Here is an 18297-nt window from a genome sequence, read left to right on the forward strand (position 1 = left end):
CGGCTCATGCCGGGGAAACGTGGATCAACATCTCACGTCGTGGCCAGGGGAATACAAACCGCAAGGACATCAACGATTGTGTACGCCAACACGCACACGCGCACGGGTCTTAGATAACAACGGCACAAGGCGGTCCGAGCCAATTATTATCAAAACAAGCAAACATAATGACTGAAGATAAAGATGACGCCAAGTATTACAACAAATAAATACATTGAGGGCAAAAATAACAACGGACAAAGCGCCTGCCTACCCCTCCCCTCCACGCGCTCTCCTACCTCTCCCCTTTCATCTCACTCTACTCCCCTCTACGCACCCTCCTGCCTCTCCCCTCTCATCTCACTCTACTCCCCTCCACGCACTCTCCTGCCTCTCCCCTCTCATCTCACTCTACTCCCCTCCACACACTCTCCTGCCTCTCCCCTCTCATCTCACTCTACCCCCCTCCACGCGCTCTTCTCCCTCTCCCCTCTCATCTCACTCTACTCCCCTCCACGCACTCTCTACTCCAGCAACCAAGGCCTTCTGTCAAAGCAACCAGTCAACCTTTGCTCATTGGGAGGTCGCTCATTCTCTTCTGCTGTCTCCCCCCCCCCCCAGTCTGGCGCTATCTTCCCCCAGCCATCTGGGCTGTCGACTCCCTTTTCGTGTTCAAGTCTAGGCTCCGCAAGGTCTTCCTGTTCTCCTCCGCCTATGATTGCCTGACGGCCCCTGTGTCTATAAACCAAACACGACCCGCGTTTGTAGACAGCTGCTTGGCAATGCGCTCGCGTTTGGACACAGCACAAACCCACGTTTGTGTTGTTTTGTACTTTGACAAACTTCGCCAGGTGCTCAGTTTTGGCTCGGCTGGCCGAAGCAAGGCAGATATTGATCACTCCTGGTGCGCGTGGCCAGGAAATAAAGTGGAGTCCCTGGAATTATAGCGCTGACCACCACACCACGATTCTCGCACAAGCAGCCACGCACCCACCCTCCCACGCACACCTACACACACACACGCACGTGCGCACACACGCATGTGCTCACACACGTGTAGGAGTCACTTATGTACAGTTTGCATATTTTAATGCACATTTTTTCCCTCCCCCCATGCAAAAGTATACCTTAAAAATAGAAACTTTATTTTATTTCCATGATTAATGTTCCGCGGATTCTTACAAATGTAAAGGCCAACTTGTGCCAGCACACTCATGCCCTCTTGCACATACAAAGCACAGTCATAATAATAATGAAACATTGAAAAAATCCACTAATAGTGCACATGTTAAGATAAATGTTCTGTTTGTGGGTGCAAATGCTCTGCCTTGCACCACCGATAACGCGGTGGTGAGTCAACGATCAGCCATCACTGACACACCAATCGCGGCACTCATTTCAGGCTGAGCTGACCTAGACGAGCTCTCAGCCAGATACGGACACAATTTTTTTTTATGTTTTGTCAAAACAACCGTAAATATAAACTCGGGTCACATCGCAGAACATTAGCCACACACACGCACGGACCACAACCACACACAGACGCAACCAGCTCTCAAGACCCTGGCATTTGTGATTGACACAGCGCAAAGGCATTGAGCGTCCGTCAAATCACCCGCAGAGTTCATTCGAGACTTGGTGCCACCCGTCGAAGTAAAACTAAAAAGGTAAAAGTCGCTTTGCGCCTAATTAAATCCTTTATATTAAGTTCGCTTGCTTGCTTGCTTGCGTGCTTGCGTGCTTGCTTGCTTGCTTACGACCGTGCAAATCTTTCGGTCGTTTTTTAACCCACTTCCCGTGATCCAATCGAGCTGACATTTTCCACACAGACTCGTTGTGTGAGACAATTAATGTTCGTGAAAAAAAATTCCCAAAATGTTACACTTTTTAGGCAAAAAATATTTATTTTACATATATTCAAATAGAACGCACAGTGTAAGAGCCCAGAGCGTAACCCCTCCACAGGCCGTGGCGGAGTAGCGCAGTTGGTAGCGCCCTCGCTTCCCATGCCAAAGGTCGCGGGATCGATCCCCGCGTCCTCCACAGGCGAATATATTTTTAAATCCTTTATATTAAGTTCGCTGCCACGCATATAAAGGATTTATAGTGAAAAACTTCGTTTTTACGGGTTATACTTATTTTACTGATGTAATTGAATAAGGGATCGCGAATGCAGACACAAATCTGCGCTAAACGTCCCCAAGGTTTTACCCTTTTCAGTGAAAACCGTAACAAGCCCCCTCCCCCACCTTCCCCCCCACCTTTCCCAGGCAACATCATGAAAGGCCACGAATCGATTAAACAATCGAGGATTACTTTTGCCACTGGCGAGCGGAGGCGCTCGGAAACGGTTTGCAGTCCTTTACGCGCGCGATTCGCCACCAGCGTCGTGGCACGCGCGCGGTGAGATTTCAAGTAGATGTCAATTGGCGATATTCTATGGTTCTTTCGGGAAAGTCACGTAGATGACGACCGCTTGTGTTGCGGTCGAAACGTCGTGATGTTTTATTTTTTTTTATTCACTTTATTTTCATTTTTATTATTTTTTCTATCTACGTGACTTTACCGAAAGAACCATAGAATATGAATTCCTGCAGTCACGAAAGTTTTAAGTCAAAAGTCAATTGGTGAATCGATGGAGTCTACACGCGCCGCTCGGTTTCTGCGCAGTGTCCTGAGATGGGTTCGCGTTTCGGTCGCCCGCTATCTAAACTCCACGTCGTGTTGTTTCCTTCCCTGGAGCCAGCGGCGTAGCTAGCGAGCTGTGCGCAGGCGCTGCAACTCCATCGGGGGCCCACGCACGGCAATGAGCCAGGCACCGCGCTACGGACAAGGAGGGAAATTCGACAAAGGGGGAGGGGAGGGCGTCGCAGTGGCTAGGATATGTTAACTACCTCGCCTTGTATGCACGGGGTCGTGGGTTCAATCCCCACTCTGGCGCCTGCTGTATATTTGGGGTTTACGTGCCTCTCTCTACCCGTGGATGCGTGGATTTTTCTCTGGGTCCTCCGGTTTCCCCCTTACCATTTAGAAACGTGCGTTTAGATTGTTTGGCTGCAATACATTTCCACACGATTAAGCCCACTTTGTTGAGCAATCATTTGCTGCGAGGTCGCTTCTAATAAAGAGCCACGTGGCTCAGTGGGCTTTACCTGGTGAAGTAAAAATAGGAATAGGGGGTCACCGTTTCTAAGCTTACATCGACCGGTGCCCATGCCAACCACGCTACGCCAAGGCCTGCAGTCCACATTTGTGCAAAACAAACACACGCCGAGAGGTTACCAGTGCCAGACCAGCCCTGCCACTCTCCGGTTTGCTTAGTCACAGCCGACTTGGGTTGCTGACAACTTAAGCAATCCTCAATAATCACAAAAACATCACCGGTTGTTTCATCTCTGACAGATGGCTCAGATGACGAACGGACCATCACGTAAGCAAGGGCCCATGTGCACACATGCACTGGCCAGGATGCATACGAACGCAGAGGAACGATCCCCGCTGTAGCCACATGGGCTGTTGGGGCAGGTGCTGTTAGCGAGCACCTATGAAGGCCGGCACAGAGCATGAGGGAGTGGGTTGGCAAACACCGTGCCCAGTCGCTATTTGTTTATAAACAAGCACGTTCACTTCACGCACATAAAAACACACACTCATACACACGTGTGTGTGTGCACACTCACTCGCGCAGACAGGGCAAGGTTCAACATCACCACTTGTTCAGCGATTCCAGACCTTTCTGAAACAGTAGACTCTGCCACTGTCAACCCTCAACACATTTTTGTGGTCCGCTATGCACCAACCACATTTTTTTGTTGCAAATCCTACGTCCGAGGATCTGCAGCAAACTCTTTGGACCACTTCCTACAGCCGGGCTGGGACCACGCGTTGCACACCACCGCCCCAGAGCCGCGGTAGACCGGCCTGCCGCGGCAAAACTCCCAGGTGTGCCGCCAGATTTTCTGAATTATGGGAAAGGAAAGACCTTCAAGCCCCCCCCACTCCATACCTCTCGTCCTGGCACAGACGTCGACCCCCACCCTGGGCCCTCTCAAGTCCCTCGGTTGCACACACGCAGTTGGGCAGGCAAACGGCCGCAACGACGACGCCTTCCCACCCACCCGCCTGGGCACCACGGTGAGTATTTGGTTCGGTGCGCCGGGAAAATGGAACAAACTCGAAAGTCTGCGCCGTGGAGTTGAGAAGGCTGAGAAGCGCCGCTCGAGAGAGTGCAGTACAACGCCAAAGCGTGCGGTGTTTACAGGAGGGGCTCGGTTAAACGTGCAGCGCGACGATCAGGGTCCGCTCATGTTGAGACTCATCGCGGAGGCAATGGCCATGCGTGTCGGTCTGTTCTGTGACCTCCTTCAACACTTCGCAAAGTGCACATAGCCTGGCACAAGCGCCTTGGCGACGTCACCTCCACTTCGTGGCGAACGGCGGTTGTTGAATGCGTAAGCTACTCTAGGCTGCAAGCTCCTCTTGACATGAGCGCTATTTCCACCGCTAAGGCCGATGAAGACAACTAGGACAGCGTCACTGTGCGTCTACTATTTGTCACGTGTTATGTGGGTCCTTTCACATATATATGTTTAACAAGTTTCACGTCGATGTGGAAAAAAAACATATTCAAGCGTCACTTATTTTCCTGAGGACCCTTTACTGTGCAATTATGGATTTGGACGAAGGCCATCGTGAGCCACACGAGCACCATGTACTGACAGAACATTAGACAGCGCACACACGGGCACACGCGCAAGATCTCTCCATCACGCCAACGATAAAGACACAGGCCGCATGTACACCCTGGCTCGCCTCCTGTACCAAGCGCTGTTCATGACTGGTACACAGCCTACTGCTGCTGCTGCCTTTGTCTTCCCATCACTCTGACAGAGAACACTATATACATTTTGTTCGAGGCTGAGCAGATCAAGGGGAAGGCCACACCAGCAATGGACAAGCCCTTGGCTCACCGTCCTGTCATCTTAGCGCAGAGCTGCGTGCCGACCGATCGACAGACACCGACCGCTCTCCCTGGCTTTGGTTTATAGATCGGCGGTGCTAAGAGCCGCCTTGACCCATTGAGGGGGCCAGTATGACGGATGGCAGGGATGCGTGGCCAGCACCACGGCCAGACCAGCCGCCTTTGTTTCCAAAGTGCTAATGTTGACACAGCGCACACAGAGAGAGGGGGAGGGGGGCCGATGCCCGCTTCAAATAGTCATTGACATTGGTGACCAAAGCCAGCGGATGAACTGCTGCGAACACGTACACACGGTACGACGGGCAATACCCCATCAAGTTACGTCCTACGTATACCGGTACTCAAGGCCGTAATTATAATCTACATTGGGGGTGACACATCCCCCACCAATATTCAAATATGCTCAAAATGTCCCCCCCCAATATTTTGGTATTAAACAAATTATTGCTATGCTATGTAAATAAAAACAATTTGTTAAAACTTGGCCACAATATCTGGACTTGTCTTCATATAAATCAATGCATAGATTTCTGTTGATATGATTGTGGTTATGGTTGTACTTTATTAATCCCTAATCTCTGCCATTACATACAATGAAACAAGAAATGGTAAAAAAGTAAAAAACAGAGCAATGTAATACAATACACTATTCGACATTATTGTAAATTAAAAAAAGAGTCCATCCCATGTGTTAGTGAATTTTTTAAATATTTTATGGCAGGAAATTATTTTTCAAATTCAGATTTTTTTTTCTGGGGTTGGGACCCCCAGCCCCCCTGGAAGATTTCCCCCCCCCCCCCCCCCCAATGGCTACGGCCTTGCCGGCACTCTGTGGGCGAGTGAAGATGGCGAGCCCCTCTATACAAGCCACCAGGCGCACGAAGGGGTGGAGTGGGGCCGGAGAAAACCCCCACGCCTGGCCACCTTTGTATCCCCCAGTGCTGATGTGTGTACGCCACAGCAGGTACAAAGATCCTCCGTATAGCCTTAATAGACTGTTGGGGCAAGTGCTGCAAGCGAGCGCCTCTGAAAGCCGGCACGGCGCACGAGGGGGTGGGGTTTGGCCAGCACCACGCCCGGCCGCCTTTGTCTCCCCCCCACCCCCGCGGCGACGTTCACCCCCAACACCGCACCGGGGTGCTCGTCTCGAGGCCGAGTCGACCCGAGGAGAGGCGGAGTCGACCCGAGGGGAGATAAATCGTCACCGGCGTTGGCCACGAGCGGGGCCGTCGAATACTCGGGTCGCGGGATTGGGAGCGCGGGCCGCGTTGCTGTGTGGCTGCCATGGCGACGGCACCCGACAGCCGGCTCCTCCCCCTCACCCCTCCCCTCACACAGCCGGCTCCTCCCCTAACCCCTCCCCTCACTCCCATCACCCCTCCCCTCACCCCTCCCCTCACTCTCCTCACTCCTCCCATCACCCCTCCCCCCACCCCTCTCCTCACTCCCCTCACCCCTCCCCTCACTCTCCTCACTCCTCCCATCACCCCTCCCCCCACCCCTCTCCTCACTCCCCTCACCCCTCCCCTCACCCCTCCCCCCACCCCTCCCCTCACTCTCCTCATTCCTCCCATCACCCCTCCTCCCCCCGGCGTCCCGCTCCGTAGAACGCAGCCGCGGCTCTCCCCTCCATCTCTCTCTCGTTCTGTCTGGGTTTGTTTGGGTTCTGGGTGAGCGACGTGAGGCGGGTGGCGGGGGGGTGGGCTGGTGGTGGCGGTGGGGGGGTGGTGGGGCTGGTGGGGGTGGTGGTGGTGGTGGGGGTGGTGGGGGTGGTGGTGTTAGTGGTGGGGGTGGGGCTGGTGGTGGGGGGACGTCCGCACTGCCTCCCCGCTCCCCTCCGCACAAACAATGGCCGAGAGGGGGGGGGGTGGACGTGTCACGGGCTCGCGCGTCAAGCCACGGTCACTCCACTGCTGGATGAAGCCTCCCCCACCCAACCCAACAGCCCCCGCCACCACCACCACCACCAAACCCGTCGTGCCGTTCTCTAACGATAGCGACGAGCCGCCCGGCGCGTTCCTCCCGCATCTCGTCCCGAACGCTCGACTCCTTTGGGCTGCCGACTCCGCCGTCACGGCCACCGAGACAGCCGGACAGGGCCCCCGAAACAGAGCGCGTGTCACAGCCCAGGCAGCGCACGTCCGTCTATTTAATAAATATACACACACACATATACACAGCAGACCACTCCAGCATGGAGAGGAGCACGTGGGGAACGATATCAGGAGACTAACGAAGAAGAGGGTTACGTGGATCCGAGAAGGAACGCTCGTGAGAGACGTGCTCACGCGGCGTCTCTTGATGGAATGTGGCCGCCTCGGTCCACAAGCGGCAAAGGTTGCCAGAGCTGTCCGTAATTCCTCGAAAAGATTTGGTGACGCTGCATTGGCAGTGGTGCACAAACAAGAATAACGCAGCAAAAAAAACCCTCCAAACACATTCGTGAATAACACTGCGGTTTTAAAAGAAAAATAAATAAGTTCAGAAGATAAGTTTTGGGAAATGGCCCTCCTTCATGGCGCACATAAACCGTAACACACAACACAGTTCTTGGCTGTATTCCCGTGGCTTTGAGCCTGGAGCAGAGAGACTTTGTTTGATTCAAGTTTACGCGTCTTGTGCTGCTACCCCCTCCCATGCCGCCGCCAACCCACTGGGAGAGTGTTTTTATTGCGGGCGTGGCCGGCCTCGCGTGGGCCTCGTGCCACCGTCCCCCGACGACGACCACCACGACGCTCAGCCTCGCCAACGCCGACGATTTCCCTGGAAAGAAACGACACGAAAAAATCGCGCGCCTTGCTACGAGGAACACGCCGGGGACGAGCGCAGCGGAAACGTGGGAGCGCTCTCGCGACTCGACACCAAAAAATTATAAAACCCAAATTTCGTAAACGTGTGATGTGAAGCTTTCGTGACTGCAGGAATCCAAACTCTTTGGTTCTTTCGGTAAAGTCACGTGGGTAAAAACTATAATAGATCACGACGTTTCGATCGCAACAACAAGCAACCGTCTTCAGGTGAGAGAACTCCACGCAGCACCTTTATCGATCCGCTGCGCGGGTGAAGGCATCCCCGCGCCTGTATGGCGGTACCGTGGCGTGTTTTGTTGTTGCTGCTGCTGCTGCTGGACCGCACTCTTGCGCAGGTGAGCGGCAATGGAGGGGAGAGCGACGGGCGAGGGAGATAAATGATCTGAAATTTCCTAGAAGCTGTCGCCGCGCAGGCAACTCCCACGCCCGCTCGCCCTTCGTCTCCACAGTCACTCGCAATTGCCGCAGTACGCTGCGAGCTGGGCTTTTAAACGAACGTAAAAAAAAAGAGAATTCAAAACCCTAACCCGGTAACTTTACCCTAATCCCAACCCCCCCTTATTTCTCTCCCCCCACGTCAGCTGCAAAGCCATTGCGCTTGACAAGAAAACCTGAAAAGCCAGTATTTGTCAAATGTAGTGGAAATATAAAAATATTAATTTTTACACCGCTATGGGGGGGGGGGAAGGAGATCGCTCGTACAGCGAGCGACCCTTGCGACACAGAGGAACGCGCGGAGAGCGAACGCCAGTCAGAGTGCAGCCCCACGACAGAGTGGGACATCAATCCCCTCGGAATAAGAACGCGTCCCTTGGGGCCGCAGCGGAACCGGCTACCACATCCGCGATACGGCGCCCGCAACTGCAGTGGCCGTGATAATGAAGCTTGTTCTAAGGGGTCCGTACAACGACGTTGCACATCTGACTCGCTGGGTGGGGGACCGTGAGGCGTTACTGTGTTGGCGGAGATGTGAAATGGATCTCGGATACGCGCAGTGCGGAGCGGTCAATTGGTGAGGGCGGATAAGTGACGAGCAGTATTTAGTCTCCTCTCGTCGCGCTAACCCCCCACCCCGGCTCAACGTCGACTCAAAGTGTCACAAAGGGTGCGATAAAATCTCGACCCAGACACACGCGCGCGCGTTGACGTCAGTTTTCAAAAAATGCCGCCAAAATTCTGAGATATAAATAAAATAGATAATTTCTCACATTAACATCACGAGCCCCGGCAACTTCTTTATGACCCTTGGGCTACACCCATTTCAAACCTTTTACAACAGTCTGCCTCAGCAGCAGACCATGTTTTCCCACCTGATGACGGACTCTTGTGTTGCGCCCGAAACGTCGTGATTTATTGTATTTTATACCTACGTGACTTTACCGAAAGAACCAAAGAGTAAAGCTAGAGAAATGGTTTATTTTTTTCACAAAGCCATTTAAAAAAAATAAACGAGGCAAATACAATAGGATTTTTTTTAAAATGATATCGTATTCTCTGGATCATAAGCCGCTCAGGGAAACAACATGCAGCCCAACCTGGCGCTTTAAAATACTGGGGTGGGGTGGCTACAAATATAATTAAAAAATATTCGACCGTCGCGAGAAATCACGGCGATACACAACTCTGCTGTGCCACCCGAATGTGCAATTACAGTTGTTGTCTCTGATATCTACATGGGCCACATGATAACAAGAAGAAGTCGAGACAATGCGGTAACACGTTGTTGTGTTGTGCGGTGTGGGTGGGGGGGCAGAAATTGGCATTCCCACGCGAGCGTCCGTGCAGCAATCATCAGCAGCAGGAGCATCAAAGTGACGAGGATGGAGAGACAGAGAGAGGGGGGAGGGACACGTGGAGCAGGGGGCAGCGGGCAGCAGCCGCTCCTCCGCAGCCTTGCGCCAGGACCCACCCATCCGAGGCACCCCCCCACCCCCCCGGGTGCGCCTTCAACGAACCCCTTCAGAGCTGTCCATAAATGACGTCACGCGATTTTGGACGATTTTTGACCCCCCACCCCTTACGTCAAACGGTGTCACTAAAAGTCAGACCCCCCCCTCAAATATGACGTCACAAAGCTCTGCCCCCCCCCCCCCCCCCAAAAAAAAAACATGCTTCAAATCGCTTTAAACTATTGTCATTGTAGTGTGTATTTAATGTGGCGCTGCAATCTGAGGTTGTAGGAGAAAACATACAAAAGTCTATTTAATTAAGTAGAACGTGTTGTCTATATTTATTTAAATTTGCGCATTTTGATGTGACGTCACATTTCTAAAACACCCCCCCCCCCTCGTCACACATCGTCACAAATGTCTGACCCCCCCCCCCCTAGGTGCGTGACGTCATTTATGGACGGCCCCTTCGACGGTTCGCGTAACCGGTTGGACCGTCGAGCGCCGCTTTGTGACGAGTCTACGAGGACTCCAGCAACGGGCTTAGGGAGAGCGGTGCTTCGGGTGGAAAGACGCAGGGAGAAAAGGTGCGCTGGGGAGTGTAAATCCACGCATAATAAGTTCACCGCTACGGGGAGGTGGGGGGGGTGAGGAAACTCGCGTCATTAATCACGTGCAGTGTAACACAACGGGGGTCACTCTTGCACATGGCACTATCCTCGTCTCTCGCTCTCTCGGCTGGTTCAACAAAATAAACTCGAACGTACACACACAGCCTGCAACATACTGCTGGGGCAAGTGCTGTTAGCCAGCACCTACGAAGGCCGACACGGCACACTAAGGGGGTGGTTGGCCAGCCACACGCCCGGCCGCCTTTGTCTCCCGAGTGGCGATGTTTACTACACACTGCACGAGGTACTCATCTGAGGCTGAGTCGACCTCGGAGAGGCCCTGGACCAATTCAGATAATCGTCGCCGGTGTTGACCGTGAGCGTGGATCGAACTCGGGTCACCGGGTTCGTGGCACAGCGCGCTAACCGCGACACTACCGCGTCCCACACACGCCACACCACACACGCACACACACACGCGCCACACCACACACACGCACGCGTTGTAGTGCGACGTTGCCTTAAGTGTGGGCTGTGAAAGTTTAATAGATGGCCACGCACACTTGTCCAGCTCTATGCGATTATAGCATGGCCGGCTACGTCCAGTGCGATTCGACGTACAAACACCGCAGCGCACTTCACGAGGAGGCGATGCGTTTGCTCTTGCGGAAATCATCTGGCAACGCTTGTGGACATCACCACGGCACAGCAGAGTATTATTCCTTTCAATGCACAATGAACATAAGAGCCTGTGACATCGCTCTCGAGAGCAGAGCAACGTGCGCCCGGTGTTACAGCCACAAATTCCTGAAAGCAAATCGTGAGAGGGAGAGAGAAAAATAACCCCCAACAACCACAAAGCGCCGCTCCCTTGTCCCGGTCGACCAGATCTCCCTCGCTAGAGAGGACAATTATCGCGGACCGACGCACACATGGTTCCAATCGAGGTAAGTGATTGATCGTTGCTCACTGCCCTCCATTACTTAACCGCGGCCGGAGACCGCCCCGCCGGCCCGTAATATTTTACTCAGACAAATTTTTTAAGACAGACGGCGCTGGTGACTTCCCCTCCAACAGCACCGACCTCCCCCACGGCCGGGAGCGACGATGACGAGGTGGGAGCGAGCCGCTGGAGGAGCGAGCCTGGGGAATCATCGGCGTTGCGTTCTTGCTACGCCGGCAGGCCGGGAGGTTGTCTGCGCACACGCTTGCGGTGTCCCCCTCGTGAGCCGAGCACACAAACCAGCCTAGCTAGCGCGCGCAGGCCGAACGCGCACTGGCATAACGCACACACTGGCCTAATGCACACACTGGCCCAACGCACTCCAATCTAACACACACGGGTCTAACACACACGGGTCTAACGAACACCGGTATGCTGGATTGTTTTCTCGAGCTGTGCCACCCAGCACACCGCATCCATGTGCCTCACCGACCCCAGCCTTGCCAGGGACCCGGACAATATTCAGTGAGACATCGCAGCGCCGCAACGTCGCTCGTCGCGCTCCGCGTCGGCGGACGGAGAGGAGGAGGGACGGAGGCGACGGACAGCGACCCACGAACCCCGAGGTTAGCCCCGCCGGCAACGCCTCCTCCTCCTCCTCCTCTCGTGCTTTCTAAATTTAGCGGCAATGCCCGCGCGAAACTGGATGCGTGATGTAGCGGTGATCGCCCGTGGCGTTTTTTTATTCTTCACGTAATCGCTTAATTCACACGCACGTCCCGACTCTATCCGGGGAGTTAAATTTCCCCGCTTTGAGTGGCTCGTCTGTGTGCGCGTGTGTGCTTTATCTTTGCTCCCTGCCTCCCAGCTTCATGCACTCCCCCACCCCCACCTACTCCACCCCCCATACCCCAAAGGGCAATCCAGGTATTCATCGCAACGCGATCGCTCAATCGGCGCGATGTGGCGGCGACAGCGTCAAGGAGCATCATCGGTGTGCGGTGGACGGCGGCGGCGGCGGCAGAAGCAACGACAACAACCCAATTCCCATCACGTAAACACAAATCATGTTCTTTCGCTGCTACGTTGGAAGTGGCGCACGAATGACGCCAAAAAAAGCTCAACACGCTCGTCGATAACACTGTGGCCAAAAATGAAAATATTTAAAGAGGTGAGCTTTTGGGCAATGGGCTTCCCCCTCCAGAGCATATTCTTCACAGCAGATCGCATTTGTGCCATTTCCACATGTACAGTATGTTGGACTTCTTTTGCACCGTACATAGCCAACCGTGCTAATCGGAGGTGCCAATGTTGAAGGGTCATCAGTTGGAACATTGCCAATTATTTTTGTAAGGCCACTGTTATTATCGAGCGCATAGAGTTTTTATTTTGCGTGAGTTGCCATCACGCTCAACCACTCGGCTAAGTCCTTACCCGCAGCGCGAGCGAGACGGGGCCCTCTTCTCTGCGGCAGACATCGCGCGGCTTCCACGCCGATTCCGTCCCGTTACGCGCCTCAAGCGAAATTAAACGAGACCCACCACTGGGCAGGTAATGACCACGCTCGGCTAATAATGGCCGCAACTTTGTCAATGGCACCCACGTCACAGGCAGCGCGCCGCTCACGAAAGCGCCGCTCTTGGAGCTTTGCTCTGCTACTCCGTGGGTATTCATCTCCGGCAAGCGCGGGGAATATTGGGAGTTAATTTTCACTGACCGAAATTTACCAGGGAACAAGCCTCACCTGCCCGAACAAAGGAGAGGAGAATCGCCGGCACGGACGACGGAACGGCGTCTTTCTTTCAGAAAGGAAAAAAAAAACACAATTCGAGAGGAGGAAATGAATTGCATTACCTGTGTGAAGTCGCCATGATTCATGGCGCCGGGATTATTGGGCCCCTGCGAGTGAAAAACCCCGAGCAGCGCGGCCATATTAAGACGATCAAGATTTAACGACTGCCATGACAGGTTGCTCGACTTGTATTTTTTATTTACTAGGCTGAGTGTTTTTTTTTTTACCGAGGAATGCATCGGCCGATAGCGCGGCCAGAAGTAACCGCGGAGCCGGCGCTTCGGGACGGCGAGTGCGACGCCTCTCCGTCCCACCATCACCACGCCGCGCACGACGCTCCTAACGTCCCCTTCAGCCCGCGCCCCATCCCAGGCCGGGCCCCTGCCGAAGCGGAGCGTGCGGCGAGCGGCAACCGAGCCCCTTTGCAATGAAAGAGCTTCATTCTAGATTTGAAGCTTTCGTGACTGCAAGGGTTCATATTCTTAGGTTTTTTCGGTAAAGTCACGTAGGTAAAAAATTAAAATTAATAAAAGTAAAATACAATTTTTAAAAAATACCTATGTGACTTTACCGAAAAAACCTAAGAAAGAGCTTCATTTCCCCGCGAGCGCAGTCACCCAGGGCTGCAGCGAGGCACTCCGTGCCGTCGTGCGCTCCAAGAGACCCCCACCTCCCCGCTCACTCGAAGGCGGAACCCCCGAACCCCCAGCCCCGCCACCGACGGCGGCTGTTCGTCCCAATCGCCGACATCTCCGTGTCAGTCGCACTCGCTGCGTTTATTGCCGCGGAAGAGTCTGGCCGGCTTTAGCCGCCGCCCACTTCGCGCGAGGAATTCGCGCGCCCGGTCTGACCGGCCTCTCGGAAGAAGGACGGAAATAAAAAATGTTAAGCTGTGACGATGGGCAAAGTGACGTCCACCAGGATTTTAAGAGACTCTTGACAAAACTTCCCGCGCGCCCATGCGCTCGTGAGGAATTATCCACGAGTGTGCAAAGATTACCATCGACGCTGCGCACACGTAAACGTGTGCATGCATAACCTAGTAAACGGCATAGGGGCCGTCCATAAATGACGTCACGCGATTTTGGACGATTTTTGACCCCCCCCCCTCGTCAGACGGTGTCACAAAAAGTCAGACCCCCCCTCAAATATGACATCACAAAACTATTGGCATTGTAGTGCGTATTTAATGTGGCGCTGCACTCTGATGTTGTCGGAGAAAACATTTATTTAAAAGTCTATTTCATTAAGTAGAACGTGTTGTCTATATTTATTTAAAGTTGACCATTTTTATATGACGTCATATTTCTCAAACATAGTCACAAATGTCTGACCCCCCCCCCACCAGGTGCGTGACGTCATTTATGGACGGCCCCATAGTCACATTTTACGGGAGGCAAATTGATTGCTTCGCTAGTTGTGTAATGGTTAGATAATGATTATCAAGCTCTGGGCCTTGGATCTTGTTATTTGTCTAGAGTGTGGATGTTTTCCAATCCGATTAGATTAGTGCATGGACGTGACACATTCAGTTGTGATGTTTTAAAAATATATATATTTGGCTGTTTCGTGTTGCTACGTGTTGTTGTTGTACTCAGCGGTGGCTAATTGCTTGCTGCTGATACCAAAATATGAAAATATTAAAAAAAGAATCGAACTTAAATGTTTCATATTCTAAACATTCCCAGCAAAGTGGTGAGAGGCAACCGCGTCGGTCTTGATGAGCAGAGCGGCATTTCATCGTTTACCCACAGAAGCCTCCCATGTCGCCGGCATGGGACCACCTCGCACGGACTGGCCGTGGCCTTAAATGTGTGGTTAGAGGTGGACCATGCCTCGAATTTGAAGAGAAAGTGAGAAACACCAGCCCCCCTCTGATCTTGCTTTTCGGTAACACGTGTCAGTTCCGTAACTGAGCCCGAATTATTAATAACAATTTAGCACCTATGAAAGGGAGAAATATGTTAAAGAACTGGGTGGCAGGATGAGAGCCAAAGTGGAACAAAACGAATTATGATTTAAAGACCTCAACACAATGATCCGAGAGCCTGATCTCCCACGGCAGGAAGTTCCACATCGGGGAGGAGGGGGGGGGCACCACAGCAAATGCCGGACCACCCCAAGAACGCAACCGGGATCGAGGTTCGTGCATAAAAGGGGCACGATCGGCAGATCTCAACGACCCTGCCAGGGCACGAAATTGAATTTGCCCCCCGGAGCAAAAAGTGTAGCGAGCCCTCGCAAGGACTTGAATACGAGCCACGCGATCGGCAACGGCCGTCGTGCGGCGGCGGCTTCGCGAGCCCACTACGCCGGACGGGAGCTCTGAAATCTCCCCGGAGACCCGGTCCCGCGCCCATTCATACATCACTCCCGCATTCCAGTCAACGCTCCATCGCCCGCCCGCCCGCCCGCCCGCGTGCGCGTCGTCACCCGCACCTGGGGAAGCGAGCCCCTGCAACCTCCACCCCCCCACGGCTTCTCGCAAGTCGCGAGAGAATGAAGAGTAGCCGGGCCTGCAACGGGCAACCGGAGTGCACGCGGTCTCACCTGACTCGTCCAAGGGCGGCCGCTTCTTGCGCAGTTTCTTCTTGGGCGGGGGGACGGCACCATCACTCCGCCTCTCCCCGCCATCCGCCCTCGTCCCCGTCACCTCGTCCACCTCATCCTCGTCATCATCGTCATCCTCATCCAGGTCGTCCTCATCCTCGTCCTCTTCCTCCTCCTCCTCGTCCTCTCCACTCTCGAAGTCGCTCTGACCGCCGAGCCCACCTCCGCCTCCGCCACCGCCGCCACCGCCTCCGCCTCTACCACCACCGCCGCCGCCGCCACCGCCGCCGCGGCCACCGCCGCCGCCGCTGCCACCGCCGCGGGAGAAGAGGTCGGCACGGGAGCCGGGGGGCTGGCGGACGCCCCGGCGGCGGCCACGCTGCGCGCCGTTGCGCCACACCCAGCCCTGCCGCTCCTCGCCGATCCCGTAGCCCGCGTCGTCGTCCTCGTCCTCGTCATCCTCGTCGTCCTCGTCCTCCTCCTCGTCGTCCTCCTGCTGCTGCTGCTGCTGCTGCCGCTGCCGGAGTCACGGGGGAGAAAAACGACCGATCGTGGAGTCAGTGGCAACTGGGGGTGCGGGTGCGACGCTATCGGGGGTACCGCGCTGACCTCGTCGGGCGGTTTCCCCCATTGACATCATCATCAACATCGGCCATGATCAATCCACTGCCGAATGAAGGCCTCCAGAAGCTGTCGCCCTCTGTCACGGTCCTGCGATCCAGTGCACGTGATCCGAGTTCCTCGCATCGAGCGATTCGACGTCAATTCTTGTGCTCGCGACGCTTGCTCCGCACCGTGCAGGCAAGCGTCCACCGGTTCGCGTGCTTCGCACAAACCCTGCAGGCGACGAACCAATCGATTCGCGAATCTATTCGCGATCCCCCAACATTCACTCACTACGGCAATCGTCCGGATCAACGATTACGAGCAATCGTTAACGAGCATCACCTCGAGGTGCGGCGGTTGCCAGGCGGGGCGCGGGCTGCGGGCCTGGCTCCGCACGGGCTCCATGTACATCCAGGCACCGCCCTCCTTCTCGCCGCCCTCCTTCTCCTTGAGCCGCGTCTCCTTGCGGCCGCCGCGACCCCCGCCGTCGCCGGCCTTGGGCGCCAGCGAGCGCGCGGGCAGCGGCGCCGCCACGGCCGTCGGCGTCGCCACCTCCACGGCGAGCAAGCCGGGCCCCTCGGGCCCCCCGCCTTTCCCCGCTCCTCCTCCGCCACCGCCGCCTCCTCCGCCGATGGCGCCCGCGGACTCGCAGCAGCCGGCCCCCAGGCACGCCGCCGCAGCCACCGCCGCCGCCGCGATCACCACCGCCGCCGCTCCCCCCCCGGGGAGCGGGGGCGGCTCCGAGGAGAGGAGGTCCTTGTGCGCGCTCGCCATTCCCGGCGGTGCCGGCCGGCCGGCTCCCCGGCTCCCTGGCACAGCGGGCGATGCGGCGCGCGAGTCAGCGGTGCCGGCGTGGGGGTCGAGCGGCTGCGGAATTATTTAAAACATTTTACGGACAAAATATTTCGCCCAGATTGCGGCGTCCCGTTTTGCAATGGCACGAGCGTTGCACGCGCCTGCGTTGGAGCGTAAGGCGCTCCCGAAAAGTAGGACGCAAGCCACGATGTATGGTCAACTTCTTTCGCACCGTGCGTAGCGAACCGCGCTTAATCGGAGCTGCGGTTTGTACATTTTGACACACGGCTACGTGTGGACCCTGTGTCACTTTGTACAAATCCAGTCACACACAACTATCGCTTTCAAATACAGGAGAGGGGAAGAGTGAATTGTTTTCTACAAACTGCTGTGCTTTGTCAATCCACTGCTAGCCATGTCAGTGGAGGGGGAATTGTTTGACCATACTTCACCATGCTAGTCGTGGCCCACATATCGAACTCAGGTCGCTGGGTTGGTAGCGCAGTGCACTAACCAATGCGCCACAGCTCCACCCCAGAGTGCACATCATTTAATAATTACGCAAACAATACCGAGTGCAAGTCGTTACTGGGTGCTAGACAGATCGTGAAGTCGGGGGGCCGTGAGAGACGGTGACGGCTGATGATCATTCCAGCAATGGATTGATCATGGCTGACAACGACGCTGCTGTTTTCGTCGTGTTTTCTTGCAACGTTCTGACCCCATGCCCCTACTGGACATCTGTGAAAAAAGAGCTCGATAGCTCATCAGATTCCTCCAGCGTAAATGCAGATTCAGATTCTGCTGCTGCTGCTGCTGCACCGGAGTGACCGCGTGCACGGGCCGCACACCGTGCCGCGCGGTCCCGCACGTCGTCGGGGCATCGATCGCGATAACCCGCGGGTGTCGGCCCCGGGCCCCGTACCACAGGGAGCCGTCCCCCGGGCCCAGTCGAGCGAGCGTGGGCGGGCGGGTGGACGAGGTGGGGGCGGGGGGGGGGTGCGATGTGCGCGCTCGTAAACGCGCGCGCACATCGCTCCGTCAGTTAGTATTTCCCCAGCTGGAAAACGCAGCGGGACAAATACCCCCCGTGGAAACAATGGGTGGCGGGTCCCTCTTACAATCAGGACCCGCTTCTTGAATGAGGAACAAAGGGGGGAGACGCCGGTGTAATTGACGTTAATGTGAGCACAGCGCTGGCCAGGGGACCCTTTTCTCGTGGCTTAATAACGCTCGGCTATTGTGTGGGCGCCGCGTGAAGCCCCTCCGCCTCGCGACGGCCGGTCCACTCGAGCTGCCGGCGGCTTGGGGAGGCCTTAATCCAGCAGTGGATTGAGCATG

At 55.2% G+C, this 18297-nt stretch overlaps 1 protein-coding gene across 12 annotated transcripts in view; it reads right to left on the reverse strand.

The window, feature by feature from the left end:
* The window catches only part of LOC144932770 (DNA (cytosine-5)-methyltransferase 3A-like), a 114499-nt gene that overhangs the window by 76885 nt on the left and 19317 nt on the right, over positions 1 to 18297 (reverse strand). For 9 of the 12 annotated variants that reach the window (XR_013636938.1, XM_078857212.1, XM_078857211.1 and 6 more), the window contains exons 3-4: positions 16504 to 17028; positions 15556 to 16072 (exon numbers count right to left, since the gene is read on the reverse strand). Coding sequence is in view for 11 of the 12 variants with exons in the window: in XM_078857212.1 (XP_078713338.1) it covers positions 15556 to 16072; positions 16504 to 16935 (949 nt within the window). In the remaining variant the exon portion in view is untranslated. The remainder of the gene's footprint in view (positions 1 to 15555; positions 16073 to 16503; positions 17029 to 18297) is intronic. The other 3 variants (XM_078857205.1, XM_078857210.1, XM_078857207.1) reach the window with 3 other exon arrangements.

This window comes from Lampetra fluviatilis, chromosome 5, assembly GCF_964198595.1.
Source record: "Lampetra fluviatilis chromosome 5, kcLamFluv1.1, whole genome shotgun sequence".
Taxonomy (NCBI): Eukaryota; Metazoa; Chordata; class Hyperoartia; order Petromyzontiformes; family Petromyzontidae; genus Lampetra; species Lampetra fluviatilis.